Source organism: Homarus americanus, unplaced genomic scaffold, assembly GCF_018991925.1.
Source record: "Homarus americanus isolate GMGI-L3 unplaced genomic scaffold, GMGI_Hamer_2.0 scaffold52806, whole genome shotgun sequence".
Taxonomy (NCBI): Eukaryota; Metazoa; Arthropoda; class Malacostraca; order Decapoda; family Nephropidae; genus Homarus; species Homarus americanus.
Genome location: NW_024720773.1, coordinates 913,211 through 932,228, shown reverse-complemented (window position 1 = coordinate 932,228; position 19,018 = coordinate 913,211). Strand labels below are relative to the sequence as shown.

General features: G+C 36.7%; 1 protein-coding gene across 1 annotated transcript in view; it reads left to right on the top strand.

Annotated features, from left to right (window-relative positions):
- Nucleotides 1-19,018, top strand: part of LOC121860890 (protein zyg-11 homolog B-like) — a gene marked incomplete in the record, with an annotated part of 168,129 nt that overhangs the window by 124,012 nt on the left and 25,099 nt on the right. Inside the window, 1 exon segment of the mRNA XM_042358253.1 lies at nucleotides 859-1,009. Coding sequence (XP_042214187.1) covers nucleotides 859-871 — 13 coding nt within the window.

Here is a 19,018-nt window from a genome sequence, read left to right as displayed (position 1 = left end):
TGGAAACTGTTACTGAACCTGAAGTTGATGTTGAAGCTGCTTATGATGCTGAATTTGATGGTGTAGCTGAAGTTGATGGTTTAGGCCTTCGAATAATAAAGCTCTCGAAAGAACCTTGCACAGCTGCTTTCTTTTCTCATTATACACCTTTATGTAGAGGTCATTTGCATTTTTCACGCCCCTGTTAATTTTAATGATTCGTTCTGTTAATGGATCCACTTCAGAAAATAAGTTCATTGCTTGCTCCATAACATTTTAACACATCTAGTTTCTCAGCTAAGCTTATACACTTTCTTTTATCTTTTGAACCAGCACTACCATCACTTGCTCTCTTGCTCATGTTGAATAGCGACGCAAAACTGATGTAAGAATTCTGAGAATGTTTTTCTCCTTTTCCTATTCAGATACATGAAAACAAAGGGCCCTTCAAGCTCAGACTATTTATACTGGTGATGCTGGCATCACCACTCACAAGCCTGGCAGCCTCCGTGTGGAAGGCGTTTTTTTAATACATATCGGGATTTGGTTATTATTTTTATAAAATTTTAATATAATTTTATTTTTTTATTCTATTTTCGTCATAAATATGAAAAAAAATAATGGTGTAAATTGAATTGGGTCCTAAATTAACCAGGGTCTTAAATATGAATCGTTGTTAGTAGAACCGTCGTTATCAGAGGCTTTACTGTACAGTATGCACTTTTCTATATGCCTAGACACAACAAAGGTAAACAGTAAGGCAATTAGACAAAAGGTAGCTGCCAAATCTGTCAGCTGCTTACTGGTATTTCCAGGAGGTTTCTTTAAGTACTTCATGATTTCAATGGATATTAATAGTTATGAACTTGTACTTGACAGGGAAGAGTCGTGATAAGCTGGGAGCAACCCAAGGAAGAAATGGTCGCCTACCGCTCTTTCCAGCCTTTCATACCACTACTGACAGCCCTCAACATGCACCAGGTTCAGCTGTGGGCGGTGTGGGCTTTACATCATGTAACAACCAAAAATAGTAAGTGTTGAACTATTTCAAGTTTTAACTGTTGTTAAACTTGGCTCTTTTTAGACGGCTGGTGGAAGATGAGGTTCTCAGTGATGAAGGTCATCTTCTTATGATATAAATCATGATTTTCTTTGTTCTTGCTTATGTAGAGGACTTCTCTTTTTCTCCAGGGATTAGCCCACTCTGGCACAGGTCACTGATCTATGTCGGGGGCCTGGTGGGGGGTAGGAGGAATAAATAAATTGAACCATAAAAAAATAAAAATAAATAAATCAAGATTGAGAAATTATTTATAGATTTTGTTGTCAAAGTAAGAGAAACAATTGAGACCCTGCAATTGTGTGTAAATGAGGCAGAAAGTTAGATCATCAACCTGGGACTTGGTCACATATGGCAGCAGGGTCTACCATTAGACAACACATTATGCTTCCAATATCTTCTCAGGCTGTAGTACCTCCCTATTTGGTAGCTGCCTACTGTACTACCTACTGATAACTTAATGCTTGTTTCACTCTACAGTGCTTATGCAGAGCCAACCACATCTCTGGGTTGAAAACACTGGTTGCAGCCAACCACTGCAAACTGGAACTTAATAAAATCATGAGAAATGAATATTGTATTTCTTACGTTTTAGCCTCGCCCTGAATTTAGCGGGAAGGATCATGGTAATAACTATTGAGTTTGTCTAACATGTGAGAGTTGTGTTCCAGAATAAGTTTGCATAAACCTAGTGCATAAAACGTACTATAAATGTTAAGGATATTGAGGAAATAATGAAATCCTTGATGTCTGATATTAAGATCTGGATGGCTAGGTAGAAAACGTATGCTGAAAGACAGCAGCACCGAGATTATTGTCATTCAAGAAACTAGTCGACGAGACGGCACTGATGATTTTTGCTCTCTAAACTTTTGGGAAGTACAACTCAGTCCTGTTGATTCTGTTCATACTCTTGGAGTGTACAGTGCAGTAGTTTGACTTAAAACTTAATTTTAAAGAGCATATAAATTCAGTAGTTAAGAGTCACAACTTTCTTATTTGAAATTATCCAAATTTTGGATAGACAGTGTCTTGTGACTCTATTACTTTCACTTATATTGTCTCAGGCTGACTATTGTAACTCTCTATGGGTCTTCCTACCTAATTATCTACAGAAGAAAGCTCAAACAGTGTTGAGCAGGGTTGCCAGGCTTATTTTTGCTCTCCCACTGAGAACTCCCACCACCCCGTTCTTGATCAAATTACATTGTCTTCCTATTAAAGCTAGGATAGAGTTCAAACTCTGTTTAATGACTTTTAAGACACTAACGTTTGGTATTTGGCCAACCTACTAATTCCTCTGAGTATACATTCTGAAATGCACTTGCTGCCTCTTCACTCACCTTTACACTATGCAAACTGTAGCAGTTCTTAAACCTTTGGAACCACCCATGACTTGCCGTGAAGGTTTGGTCGCTCACATCTCCTGCCTGCTCCTTCAGGCTTTCGAAAAGGCTACTTGCCTTAACCTGTAGGGGTTAGAAGGCTTAAGGGTACACGCTTTTGTATCTGATCTTCTATCCATATCACAAGTAAATTTTCCATCTCATAAATAGGACCTTGTCTTTTCTTCGTTATTATAGTTCCCTTTATAGGTGCTGATCCTTTCACTACCTCGTGAATACGTTCCTTGTCCTTCAAAATACTGTAGTAGATATGATCAAGTGCGAGAAGCCTAGGTCGCAAGAAATGGTTGCTACTGTTCTTCCATTTTCATACTGTATTATTATCTTCATTTTCGTCTCAAAAGTAATTGACTGTCTCCTTTTCTTCTGAGCACCACCAGCACTGTCACTTCTACGCTTGCCAGTCATTCTAAAGTGAATTAGATACGAAAGTAATGTCAGTACGCAGCGCGATCACTATCGACAACAACGACAGCCAAACACCAGCTTAGCGCTCTACGGTGTGGGTGCTGTAGCCACGAGGCGGAAGAAAATACTCACGTCTTTTGAAAAATTATTGGTACCGACTGCGGCAGTCATATGTGCGGGTGGTCATAGGTCGAGTATGTCGTAAGTCGAGGAGTATGTAGTGGACGTCTCCCCTACAACTGCGTAGCTGCATGCCACCTGCTACGTCTTCCCTAGCAACCAAACGAGCGGCCCAGGGGGGGGGGCGTCACCAGATGCCACAGTATCCTAGCAACGGAGCCAAAAGACCGGCTACTTCCCGGGGTTTCCCACCATGGCTCACGGCTGACTCACGGCTGCTGTGTATATAAGCTCTGTCTCTCCATTGAGATTCATTCTGCTCTCGGTTCCTGAACACGCAACACCTCCTCCAAGCAAGCTCCTCGCTGTCCCGTTCTCATTCAACCTGGAGGCCAGCAACAGGCAACATCTTCTCTAACGAAGCTCCTGCACCTCTACCTCCTTCAACACGCTACTCACCGAACGTGCCTACTGAGCAGCTCCTCACCACACGGCACCTCCAGCACCAGACTGTCTATCATATAACTTATATTATACAAGAAAACCACCTTAGAGTTTCCATCCATCCTGAGTGCTAGACAACATTATACCACGAAACCCTACAAATGGTGACCCCCGGAGATTCGCACTCACACAGGATGGAGGAGAAACTGATCAAGCTCCCAGTCTTCAAGCAGCATAGAAGACTGGCTTATCGCGAAACCCTACAAATGGTGACTCCCGGAGATTCGCACTCACACAGGATGGAGGAGAAACTGATCACGCTCCCAGTCTTCAAGCAGCATGGAAGACTGGCTTATCACGAAATCCTACAAGTAGCTGTACAGTATATGTATATATACAGTGGGCCCTCGGTTAACGAACGATTCGATTAACGAAATTTCGGTTAACGAATTTCTACCCAGAAAGGATCTTCAGTTCGGTTAACGAACAAAACTTTGATTAACGAAATCCTTACGAATAACACGTTTTGTTGTGAGCATCAGCTGATTGGCTAGTCTGCCAATGCAGTACAGGTACTGCAGGGTTAGGGACCGACATCCAGGTCGTAAGTCGGAAATGCAGTTGTACCCCACTTAACGCGGTCAATTGAGGTCAATTGAACCCAGAGGGTCCCGTGTTAAGTGAAATCCCCGTTAAGTGAACAACAGAACATATGGGATTAATTCCAATAGAAACCGGCCCGACCCCCAAACTCCACTTTTTGAAGGCACATACCTATGTTGTAGTAAAAATAACATCTTAATTTTATGATGGTACATGCACACAATTAATACTTAAGAGAAATAGAGAAATACAGTCGCCAAGTTAATGTCCATTCAAATAATGGACTCAACCTTGCCTCCCCCCCTCTTCCAACCGCGCGGTCAGTCCCAACCCTCCCCCCCACCCCCCACCAATCCTCCCTTCCAGGGTTTTTAACATTTAGTATTAAATAATACCTCAGATTAAAGTTAGGATAATATAATTGACATTGCTGGATTCCTTGTAAGACCAGGAATATTTTGAATATAAATGTCATATATTTTGCACAAAAGATAACATAGTTAATTTGAGAAAAATTTTTATCTAAAATTTGTATGTCTAATGCAAAAATATGATGTTTATATTCAAAATGATCATCAAATTATAAGAATTCCAGCAATGTAAATTATATTCAGACCGGGTAATTTGTATGAATTTTATGAGCTAAAACAAATATCTTCAGTTAATAAAAAAAAAAATAATTCTTCACAGGGTAACAGATGGTCGGTCGGTCCCTCCCTCCCCCCACCAACCGTCCCAAGGAGATGTGTGGGATAACCACTAAATTTTAATAAATAATACCTCAAACTAAAGTTAGGATAATATAATTGACATTGCTGGATTCCTTGTAAGACCAGGAATATTTTGAATATAAATGTCATATATTTTGCACAAAAGATAACATAGTTAATTTGAGAAAAATTTTTATCTAAAATTTGTATGTCTAATGCAAAAATATGATGTTTATATTCAAAATGATCACCAAATTATAAGAATTCCAGCAATGTAAATTATATTCTGGCCGGGTAATTTGTATGAATTTTATGAGCTAAAACAGGCAGTCAGGCAGGGTGGGGCAAATCTAAAAATAGCATCTCGAGCCGGACTCTCACCGCGTATATGTGGAAAAAATCCGTGTTAAGTGAAAGTTCAGCTCTGGCGAGGCACCGCGTATATGATAAAACGCGTTAAGTGAAACCGCGTTAGGCGGGGTAATACTGTGCTTAAATAACACATAGAAATTCGAAAATGTGGGTCTCTTTTTCTTCCCAGCACCACAAAACACTCACTTTTAAGCTTGCCAAGCATTTTAAAGTGAATTACAGATGAAAAATTTTGTCTGTGTACTGACTTTGGGATTCAAAAATACATAATTTGACCACATTTTGGTACGACTAAGCCGGTCGTAAGTGCGGGTGGACGTAAGTCGAGTCGGTCGTAAGTCGGGGACTACCTGTAATCTGTTCTATGTTTACATTCGTTTCCAGTGGAGTAAATATCAAGAAAGTTGTAATAAAAAAATATTTTTGCATTTTTTATATTATAATTATTCGTCATTTTAAAATTTAGTTAACATATTGATAATACAGTGGTGCCTCGGTTAACGAATGCCTCGGTTAACGAAACTTCAGTTAACAAATTACCTTCCATAAGAATCTTCAATTCGGTTAACGAAAAAAAATTTGATTAACCAAATCCTTACGAAAATCACGTTTTGTTTTGAGCATCAGCTGATAAGCTGAGGAGGTTCTCAGCCAATTCAATAATCTCCTCTATGTTTACATTCGTTTCCAATGGAGTAAATATCAAGAAAATTGTGCTCTTTATTATTTGTGCATTTTTTTATAGTACAGTCAACCCTCACTTTACGCGGTTAATACAACCCACAGGGTACCGTGGAAAGTGAGAAACGCGTAAAGTGAACAACATAACATATGGGATTAATTGAAATAGAGACCGGCTGACCCCCAAACTCCACTTTTTGACGACACACCACTATGTTGTAGTAAAAATTTTATCTTAACTTTATGATGGTATGCACACACAATTAATATGGAAGAGGTTAGGTTAGGAAAAATAAAGGTTAAGTTCGGAAAAATAAAGGTTAGGTTAGGAAAATTAAAAGTTAGGTTTAGCACTTACGTTAGTAGAAGAGATGGGTCGGCATACGGGGATGGAGGCTGGTTCCGAGGCAGAGAGCAGGCTACTGGCCCTCAGGTGAGTCACCATCACTGTCATCCAAACTTGTCAGGGCCTCCCTGACAAATCCCTCAAAGTCATCTTCACTGTCTCTACCTCTGTCACTATCACTGGCTTGGGCTGGCTGTGGTGGGTTGCGGGCGAAGAACTCTGTTATGCTTTGCTGACGGCTGGTGTTTATGTTGTCGTGATAAACCTTGAAGTAGGGCTCCATAGTCTGCAACAGCTGGGTAGTGAAGATTTCATACCTGTTTGCGTCAGGGTCGTCGGAAAGGAGGAGCTTGACTTTCTCGATACACTCGATGGCACCCCTAACATTACTATGGGATAAGCGGTGTTCTTCTTGGGATGACGCACCACCTGCCTCTTCACTGACGTCATCATCATCTACCATCTCGTCGGTAGTCACATCAGGATCCCTTATCACCTCCAGGATGTCGTCGTTGGTGGTCTCGGAGAAGCCTGCAGCTGTAACACTCTGCGCAGCTTCTCTGGCAAGGTCCACTGCTACTGCAACAGTCTGAACCTCACCAGTCACAGATTGACTCTGCCTAATGGCCGGAATGCCTTGCAACACATGTCTCCATGCGTGACGAACAGTTGCTACAGACAGCTGATCCCATGCCTCCACCAAGAAGTCCACAGCTTTCTTGATGTTGAATATTCTCCAGAATTGTTTGAAAAGTATTTTTTGCTCTGCCAACTGTTGATCCTCGTCGTCTTCGCTCTTGCTATCGGTGGTAGTGTCACTCAGGTTACGCAACTCTTCCCTGGTGTTGGTGTAGTCGTTCGGGAGCTTGAATTTTTTAGTAGAGAATGCAGCTTTTACATTACAGATTAACTCTTGGTCCATGGGCTGTAATATAGACGTAGTGGTGGGAGGAAGGAAGACCACTTTTACGTTGGGGTGACGATCTAACAGTAGGGGCGAGTGTCCTGGTGCGTTGTCCAGCAGCAACAAAATCTTGAATGGCACATTCTGTTGCTCACAGAATTTCTTTACATCGGGAACGAAACAGTCATCAAACCAGGAGAGGGACAGTGTAGAGAACATCCACACCTTACGTGCGGTCAGCCAGTGGACATTTAGCTTGGTCATGTCCATGCTTTTGTAGGCGTGCGGCTTGCGTGCTGTGTGGATCACCGATAACTTGAGCTTACAGGTACCGGAGGCATTGGTGGTAAACAGGACGGTGATGCGCTCCTTCTGCAACTTCCGGCCCCGAATCTTGCTGGCATTCTTCACAACGAAGGTCTTGGAAGGTAGCTTTTTCCAAAAAAGACCAGATTCGTCCAGGTTAAACACCTGGTCGTCGGTGTACTGTCCTTCCTCCATAATCTCACGTAAAAACGGAGGAAATTCCCTAGCCGCAACACGGTCAGCACTAGCTTCTTCACCACCAATGTTGATATTGGTGATCTTGTTCCTCATCTTAACCTCTGTAACCACCCAGAGGAAGCATTAAAGGGTTTGGGCTCTGTAATTCCCATCTTTCGTGACACTGCAGCATACAGTTCACGTGCGTACTCCTTAACAGAGCGCGTGTCCACCGCCATGTTCCGTCGCGCCTGACGCACCAAGTAGCTCACAAGTAATTTTTCCGTCTTGAGAAGCACCTGGTTGTGGAAATACTTGATCATAGAAGCACCTGTAGACTTTGTGATCTTCATGTGCTGCTTTATCTTGGCTGCATCCTTCTTTATCGTCTGGATCGTAGATTCGTTCACACCATGCTGGCGCGCCAAATCGACTTGTCCTGTTCCTTTCTCCAACTCTTGGATGATCTTGTACTTCACCTCGTAGCTTAAGGAACGTCGTGTCTTCTTTGGCTTAGGGCGGCTGGGTCCAGGCAAAGAAAGGTTTCTCTCTGGGGGCGGTGGTCCGGCAGAAGCCATTTTACAGAACAATGGATGCACGATTACACGGTATGGCCTGGAGGGATGAAACTGCCGCGGCTAGGTCAAGCGTCGTCTTTCCTCCCTCCCTCCCTCCCGCTGGTGGACACGTCATATTACTTTAACCCTTTGGATGCGGCATGCGGGTAAACCCGCCCAAAATATTATATTAATTAAATGCGACAAGCGGGGATATTCCACGGGCTTGAAAAAACTTCCCCAAATGAGACGACATGCGGACATATTATGTATTGAGGTATAGGAGTATTTCCTGAATGCAATATAGCTTATTTTTGTACTATTTTGTTTGATATTATCTGAATATGTAATACATATCTAAATTTGCTGTTTAGTAACCAAATTGATTAAATTTATTTGCCATATACCAGACATTGATTTATACCAATTTCCTGCATTTTTGGGTATAAATGTCATTTTTTCTCTAAAATTTGCACACATATGTGAATTTTTGTTCCAGATTTGGACAATATACTAAAAGTTCTCTAGGAAAAACATATAGAAAATGTGATTATATGAAATTCATTTTTGGCAGGATAATTGACACTTTTCAGGAACCGGCGCGAAATTTAATTACGCACCTAAAGGGTTAAACCAATTACAGCTAGCAGCGGAGGGAGGTAGGGATGCATGGCCAATCACAGTCCGATACGTCATATGATGTCACTGATAACGCAACAGAGACATGCACTACGCAACCTTACCGCGCGGCTTGCCCAGGCGGGAGGGGCGAATCTAAAAATAGCGTCGAGCCGGACACTCTCCGGGTAAAGGGTACACGCACCGCGGAATGTGAGCATCCCGGGTTTCGGCAGGGTATCACGTAAACGCGGAATGTGGGACCGCGTAAAGTGAGGGTTGACTGTATTAAAATTATTGGTCATTCTAAAATTTAGCCATTCAAGCTCTGTCTACAAAAAGTTTTTCAACTTTTATTTTTGGCTCGATATATGTAACTTTATTCATTTATTGAAACTCATTTACATGCACACACTGTCCTAAGGGCAAAGCTGTTCTGTACATGTAATCAGAATAATGTACAAAATGATTACTAAAATTTTTGTCTAGTGCAAACTATGGCATGTTTACATTCAAATTAATCACTATCTTATAAGAATTCCAGCAATGTAAATTATTTTCTCCCTGGTCACTTCTATGAAATTTATAAGCAAAAAACAAAAACGCAATCTAGAGGACATAAATACAGTCAACCCTGTCCCACATTCCGCGTTTCCACGTTTACGCGGTACCCCTGCTGAAACCGGATGCTCACATTCCGCGGTGGGTGTACCCCTTTAAGCGGGTGAAGTATAATTCTTTTATTTAGCTCATAAAATTCATACAAATTATCCGGCCAGAATATAATTTACATTGCTGGAATTCTTACAATTTGATGATCATTTTGAATATAAACATCATAGAGTTCGCATTAGACATACAAATTTTAGATCTAATGTTTCCTCTGAGTAAATATGTTATCTTTTGTGCAAAATATATGACATTTATATTCAAAATATTCCTGGTCTTGCAAGGAATCCAACAATGTCAATTATATTATCCTAACTTTAGTCTGAGGTATTATTTATTACTAAAAAGGTAAATATTCTGGTTTTCCCACACATTTATGTGGTAAGGAGGGTTGGGGGGGAGGGAGGGACCGACCGACCATCTGGCACGGTGTGAAGAATTTTTTTTTTTTTAATAATTGAAGATATTTGTTTTAGCTCATAAAATTGATACAAATTATCCGGCCAGAATATAATTTACATTGCTGGAATTCTTACAATTTGATGATCATTTTGAATATAAACATCATAGAGTTTGCATTAGACATACAAATTTTAGATCTAATGTTTCCTCTGAGTAAATATGTTATCTTTTGTGCAAAATATATGACATTTATATTCAAAATATTCCTGGTCTTGCAAGGAATCCAACAATGTCAATTATATTATCCTAACTTTAGTCTGAGGTATTATTTATTACTAAAAAGGTAAATATTCTGGTTTTCCCACACATTTATGTGGTAGGGAGGGTTGGGGGGAGGGAGGGACCGACCGACCATCTGGCACGGTGTGAAGAATATTTTTTTTTTTATTAATTGAAGATATTTTTTTTAGCTCATAAAATTGATACAAATTATCCGGCCAGAATATAATTTACATTGCTGGAATTCTTACAATTTGATGATCATTTTGAATATAAACATCATAGATTTTGCATTAGACATACAAATTTTAGATCTAATGTTTACTCTGAATAAATATGTTATCTTTTGTGCAAAATATATGACATTTATATTCAAAATATTCTTGGTCTTACAAGGAATCCAGCAATGTCAATTGTATTATCCTAACTTTAGTTTGAGGTATTATTTATTAAAATTTAGTGGTTTTCCCCCAAAAATTTCTCAGAGAGGGAAGAGCCAGCGAGTGTAGTGTGAGAAGAGGGGGAGGGAGTTGAGTCCATTATTTGAATGGACATTAACTTGGCGACTGTATTTCTCTATTTCTCATAAGTATTAATTGTGTGCATGTACCATCATAAAATTAAGATGTTATTTTTACTAGAACATAGGTATTGTGTCGGAAAAAGTGGAGTTTGGGGGTCAGCCGGTCTCTATTTCATTTAATCCCATATGTTATGTTGTTCACTTTACGCGTTTCTCATTTTCCGCGGTACCCTGTGGGTTGAATTAACCGCGTAAAGTGAGGGTTCACTGTAGACAATTAATACTTCACACCTCCGTGCCAACTGTCAAACATGTCACTGTCACCCCTGCTTCCCTCCCTCCCCTCCTCCCAGCAAGGGTTGTTTGGTGGTTAAACTGAACAGTAGTAGGCTTTAAATTTTTATCTTATATAATATCACAGTCTAAAGTTAAGAGAATATAATTTGCATTGCTTGAATCCTTGCAAGACAGCGAATAATTTTAATATAAACGTCATATATTTTGCACAAGAGATAAAAATTTTAGTACTGTACTGTACATTAGTTTAGTGCATTTTATAATGTAAAGTTTTTCAACTGTATTTTTGGGTAGATTTACATAAATTTCTTCATTTATTGTCATTCATTTAAATGCACACACCATACTAAAATAAACGTAAAAGAAATAAATGACCTCAGTGCAAACCTGGAATGTACATGTACAAAATTATAAAGGTACTAAAATGTTTTTGTCCATTGCAAGTTATAGCTTGTTTATATTCAAATTAATCACTATCTTATAAAAATTCCAGCAATGTAAATTATATTCTCCCCGGTCATATCTATGGAATTATATATACAGTTGTACCCCACTTAACGCGGTCAATTGAACCCAGAGGGTCCCGCGTTAAGTGAAATCCGCGTTAAGTGAACAACAGAACATATGGGATTAATTCCAATAGAAACCGGCCCGACCCCCAAACTCCACTTTTTGAAGGCACATACCTATGTTGTAGTAAAAATAACATCTTAATTTTATGATGGTACATGCACACAATTAATACTTAAGAGAAATAGAGAAATACAGTCGCCAAGTTAATGTCCATTCAAATAATGGACTCAACTCCCTCCCCCTCTCACACTACACTGCCGGCTCTTCCCTCTCAGAGAAATTTTTGGGGGAAAACCACTAAATTTTAATAAATAATACCTCAAACTAAAGTTAGGATAATACAATTGACATTGCTGGATTCCTTGTAAGACCAGGAATATTTTGAATATAAATGTCATATATTTTGCACAAAAGATAACATAGTTACCTAGAGAAAAAATTTTATCTAAAAATTGTATGTTTAATGCAAAATATATGATGTTTATATTCAAAATGATCACCAAATTATAAGAATTCCAGCAATGTAAATTACATTCTGACCGGGTAATTTGTATGAATTTTATGAGCTAAAACAAATATCTTCAGTTAATAAAAAAAAAAAAAATCTTCAAGACACTATCTGTCAATCAAAGTACCCCACCTTGCCTCCCCCCCTCTTCCAACCGCGCTGTCAGTCCCAACCCTCCCCCCCACCCCCCACCAATCCTCCCTTCCAGAGTTTTTAACATTTAGTATTAAATAATACCTCAGATTAAAGTTAGGATAATATAATTGACATTGCTGGATTCCTTATAAGACCAGGAATATTTTGAATATAAATGTCATATATTTTGCACAAAAGATAACATAGTTACCTCGAGAAAAATTTTTATCTAAAAATTGTATGTTTAATGCAAAATACTGTATATGATGTTTATATTCAAAATGATCACCAAATTATAAGAATTCCAGCAATGTAAATTATATTCTGACCGGGTGATTTGTATGAATTTTATGAGCTAAAACAAATATCTTCAGTTAATAAAAAAAAAATAATTCTTCACGGGGTAACAGATGGTCGGTCGGTCCCTCCCTCACCCCCACCCCCCACCAACCGTCCCAAGGAGATGTGTGGGATAACCACTAAATTTTAATAAATAATACCTCAAACTAAAGTTAGGATAATATAATTGACATTGCTGGATTCCTTCTAAGACCAGGAATATTTTGAATATAAATGTCATATATTTTGCACAAAAGATAACATAGTTACCTAGAGAAAAATTTTTATCTAAAAATTGTATGTTTAATGCAAAATATATGATGTTTATATTCAAAATGATCACCAGGCAGGGGTGGCGTAGGGGTAAATCTAAAAAATAGCGGGCTCGAAATGACACTCACCGTGATATGGGGAAAAATCATGGAGTTAAGTGAAAGTTCAGTTTGAGCAGGCACCGCTGTGATATGATAAAAACGCGTTATGAAATCGGTTAGGCGGGTAATACTATATATATATATATATATATATATATATATATATATATATATATATATATATATATATATATATATATATATATATATATATATATATATATATATATATATATATATATACACAGGTATTCCATTTACGCCGCTAATTGAACCCACAGGGTACCGCCAGTAGTGAACAACAGAACATGGGATTAAGACCCAATAGAGACTGGCCCGCACTCCCCAAACTCCACTTTTTCCGACACAATACCATGTTGTAGTAAAATAGACTAAATTTTTTATGGTATGTCACACAATTACTATTTAAGAGAAAATACAGTCGCCAGGTTAATGTCCATTCAAATAATGGACTCAAATCCTCCCAGCTCACTGGCCCTACTTCTGAAATGATTGGGTGAACACTCAGGATTTTAACGTTTTGCACAATAATTACCTCAGACTAAAGTTAGGATAATTAAATGACATTTCTGTCTTTGTGACAAAAAGAAATATTTTTGAATGTAAACTTCATATATTTTGCACAAAAGATAAAATACTTGTTTTGTGTAAACCAAATTATTACATTAGATCTAAAATTTGTATGTCTAATGCAAAATCCATGATGTTTATATTCAAATGATCATCGTGACAGAAGAATCTGTAAATTATATTCTGGTTAGGAATTTGTAAGGAATTTATGAGCTAAATGAAAAAATTATATCACAAGTAGATGAGCAGATGCACTGTGAAAGTGAAATTCTGGTTCTGGCAAAGTACAGTAAATGAGAACATGAAAGTGAAACCAAAAGCGGGTAATACTGTGTGTGTGTGTGTGTGTGTGTGTGTGTGTGTGTATATATATATATATATATATATATATATATATATATATATATATATATATATATATATATATATATATATATATATATATAATAACCTCACTTATATGTTAATGTAACTCACAGGGTACCAAGGAAAGTGAGAAAGCTTGAAGTGAATAACATAACATATGGGATTAAATGAAATAGAGACCGGCTGACCCTCAAACTCCACTTTTTCCTATCAATACCTATGTTCTAGTGTAAAAATAATCTTAATTTATGATGGTAGATAACAATTAATATATAAGAGAAGAGAATCGCTGTTAATGTCCATTCAAATAATGGACTCAACTCCTCCCCCTCTTCACACTACACTGCTGGCTCTTCCTCCTGAGAAATTTTGAGGGGAAAACCACTAGATTTTAAGGTATAGTAATAAAATAACTCAGACTAAAGTTAGGATAATATAATTGACATTGCTGGATTCCTTGTAAGACCAGGAATATTTTGAATACAAATGTCATATATTTTGCACAAAAAATATAACATATTACTCAGAGAGTAAACATAATATCTAAAATTTGTATGTCTAATGCAAAATCTATGATGTTTATATTCAAATGATCATCAAATTGTAAGAATTCCAGCAATGTAAATTATATTCTGGCCGGTAATTTGTATGAATTTTATGAGCTAAAACAAATATCTTCAGTTAATAAAAAAAATATTCTTCCACACCTATTACAATCAGTACCCACCTTGCCTCCCTTCCAACCGGCCAGATGGTATGGTCGGTCCGTCCCCAACTCCCCCCCACCTCCCCACCAATCTCTCCTTCAAGAGAAAGGTTGGGTGAAAAACTAGATTTTAACATTTAGTATTAAATAATACCTGATTAAAGTTAGATAATATAATTGACATTGCTGATTCCTTGTAAAATAGAATATTTTGAATATAAATATCATATATTTTGCACAAAAACATATTTACTCAAGAGTAAACATTATATCTAAAATTTGTATGTCTAATGCAAAATCTATGATGTTTATATTCAAAATGATCATCAAATTGTAAGAATTCCAGCAATGTAAATTATATTTCATGGATAATTTGTATGAATTTTATGATAAATTAAACAAAATTATATCACCTATATATATATATATATATATATATATATATATATATATATATATATATATATATATATATATATATATATATATATATATATGTAACCGTCGGAATTTGCTGGACTTAATTTCACTTGACTTGGGGTTTATTAAAATTTAATAGATGGTAAAGGCAGGAAGCGCCTTTTGAGAAAAATCCCTAACCAGCACAAGAACACTTAAATCTACATTACAAAATGAACTGTCCGTGACCTGTGGAAGGATAGCGCCCAGAGACTGGGATGAATGAGACACTGTAAAATTTAGACACCTTATATTCTCCAACACTACAAACACAATCAAATAATGGTACACCAATATGCAACTCTCTTAACTTAAACTTAAACACACTACTTGGGGAATAAAAATATAAATGATATAGAAATTATTAGAAACACAGGCAACAATAAATTTAGTATCAAGAAATGTTGTCACCCCACGAACAGGCCTTAAGGCTTTCACAAAATAATATCAGTCACTTAGAAATGGTACTAAAAATAAGAAATTAAACACTCCACAATGAACAGGCCTTAAGGGTTTTCAACAAAATAATATCAGTCACTGAGGAATGGTAATAAAATATAAGAAATTAATTACTCTACAATGAATAGGCCTTAAGGGCTTTCAGCAAAATAATATCACTCAACAAAATTATAGCACCCCAACAGTACACTTCAACCTAACTCCAACCACTGCTCTGGGGAACAAGGTTATACCTGAGATCAGAATTATGAAGAATTATAGGCATTAAAAGAATCAAATCACAGTATCACTTTGGTTCCAACTTAATGGCACAAACATTCAAAAAACACTACTATCAAAATTATTTAAGAAATATTAAACTACACACGCCAAGATAATATCAGTCTGAGGAATGGTGTTAACTACACCGTGATAAGGAAGATAAAATGTTCTCTCTAGGTATCTCCCTAGAGTCTCAGGACTCACGGTCTCAGTGTGTGACCATTAATATACTCAGATAGCCTCAGTGTACTCCCAGTGCGCCCATGGGCAGGAAGAGAGTGAGCCAATCAGACCTTGCGCAGTTGAGAGAAACTTTAGCTTCCCTGCTAGCAAGAGGGTTTCCACTAGCTGCTCGACATGGTTGTGCACCGGAGTGGTAAGAACTGATCACCCACTGCTGATGCTGGTCCCGCACAGTAGGTCGGAGCACCTGCTCACTCAGAGATCCTTTTCTACCTCCGCTAAAATGACAGGCCACACCGATCGGTCCAAATGGCAACCCACCCCTCAATCATCAACGGCAGTCTCAAACGGCAGTCAACCTCGCAGTCAACTCCCGTCAACTCCAATCAACTCCAGTCAAGGGTTTCCGGACGACCCTGAAATGAACTCACTGTTAGCTCTAGTTTACTTTATCACCGCCCTATCTAACCCCTGTCTGAGATCGAATGAGATTTACTTGTTATACTGCAATAGCGCCAAACAGGTGACCAGGCCACGTGACTATTTCTGACATGAACGCCTTGTCTCTGTGAATGCTTCCCGGACTAGGCCTAGCCAGCGCTGCGGCTCCTCAAGGCGTTAGCTTGGTCCCACGTGATATTTACCGAATTCCTTGGGACAACTGTAACATTATTCAGACTGCTAAACCATCTATAACTTTCAAATTCAATAATAGTCCTTAACTTCATGAATCGTCATTATTAATTCGCTAAATTACATTTACATATAGGCCTAGTTCCGCAGTCTCAAGCACGAAAGAGGCAGCGCCCTCCCCTCAGATGACCTGAACGCCAGTATCACTATGGCGGCATTTGAAATTACTCTGAAAATTTCTGAATATACATATATATATATATATATATATATATATATATATATATATATATATATATATATATATATATATATATATATATATATATATATATATATATATATATATATATATATCTTTATCCACGCATTGTGATTTACATGAAATATATATATATATATATATATATATATATATATATATATATATATATATATATATATATATATATATATCTTATCCACATTTTCATTGTGTGATTTACATGAAATATATATATATATATATATATATATATATATATATATATATATATATATATATATATATATATATATATATATATATATATATATATATATATACATTATGATCCTCGCTTAACTAACACCTCGGTTAACTAATTTCATTAATCTAACTGCCTTCCATAAGGTTCTTCAATTGTTAATCTAAAAAAATCGGTTAACTAAGTTCTACAAACCGACTCCTCAACATGTTTTTCAGTTAGCACTGACCGGCAACCAGCTTTAGTATCAGTCCGCCAATACATTAATCGGTTCTAGGGCTTAAATTCTTACTATTTTATTAAATATCAAGAAGTTTATACTATTCAATAATTTTAACAATTATTGAACATAATTGAAGGTAAAAGAGACTAGTTTAACGCGCATCCAGCCCTTAAACACAGCAAACAGAGTTAGTCTCTCTGTTTTCACTGGAGGTAACATCCTGCTTGAGACTCTCTTCAACTAAACGCTTTTTTCTCTGTTTCAGCCAAATTATTGGTCCTTTTGAAATATATTTTAATATTGACAATATATAATGCAGTGCAGTGTTGATTTAAAAAAATAATCTTGAATTACACCCAGAGAGCTAAAATTTTATGGGTGAAATGGCACCATGGGGTGACTCTTCCACCCCAATGCCTTCTTCTTCCTTCTCCTCCACCCCATTCTAAATCCCATCATCATCATCATCATCATCATCATCATCATATCAATCATCATCATCATCCAGGAGCCTTCATACACACCTCAAAGTAAGTGAACTTTTCACCATTTTTGTTGAATTTAGGAAATTTTCGTGAGTTGAACCAATATTCAAAAACCCATTGAAACAATGGTTTCAAGTTAACTAACTTTTCGGTTAACCAATCCAACTTCTTGAACGGATTGAGTTCGTAACGAGGTCACTGTGTATATATATATATATATATATATATATATATATATATATATATATATATATATATATATATATATATATATATATATATATATATATATATATATATATATATATATATATATATATATATATATATATATATATATATACATATATACAGTATGCTATAACTAGCGGATCCTACTACGTAAATATTCCATAATCTAACGGTTTTACTCTATAAAATTGAGAATGCTATAACTAATGAAACTCTTACAATCTAACATTATTTAAAAAAATTTTTTTTTTTACTAATTTATTGTTTATTACAAGTATTAATGATATTTTTATTTCAGGGTTTAGATGCATATTTATGCAATTTTTTACAATTTTTACAATTTTATATTATATTTTTCAGTGTTATGGTTGTTTTGGGGCCTGAACGGATTAATCCTATATCTAACTAATGCTATAACTAACAAGGTTCTCTAGAACCAATTAGATTCGTTATAAGAGCACCCCACTGTGTATATATATATATATATATATATATATATATATATATATATATATATATATATATATATATATATATATATATATATATATATATATATATATATATATATATATATATACACAGTATTACTCCCCTTAACGCCACTTCACTTAACGCTGTTGTAATATACGCCGTGCCTTGCCAAAGCTGAACTTTCACTTAACGATTTTTTCCACAGCAACGGTGAGTGTCTGGCTCGAGCTTTTTTTAGATTCTCCACTTCCACCCGCCAATTCTTGCCTGACTGCCTGTTTTAGCTCATAAAATTCATACAAATTACCCAGCCAGAATATAATTTACATTGCTGGAATTTTATAATTTGGTGATCATTTTGAATATAAACAACATATATTTTAGATAAACATACAATTTTTAGATAAAAATTGTTTCTCAGGTAATTATGTTATCTTTTGTCCAAAATATATGATTATATTCAAAATATTCCTGGTCTTACAAGGAATCCAGCAATGTCAATTATATTATCCTAACTTTAGTTTGAGGTATTATTTATTAAAATTTAGTGGTTATCCCACACATCTCCTGGGACGGTTGGTGGGGGGTGGGTGGTGGGGAGGAGGGACAGACCGACTGACCATCTGTTACCCGTGAAGAATTATTTTTTTT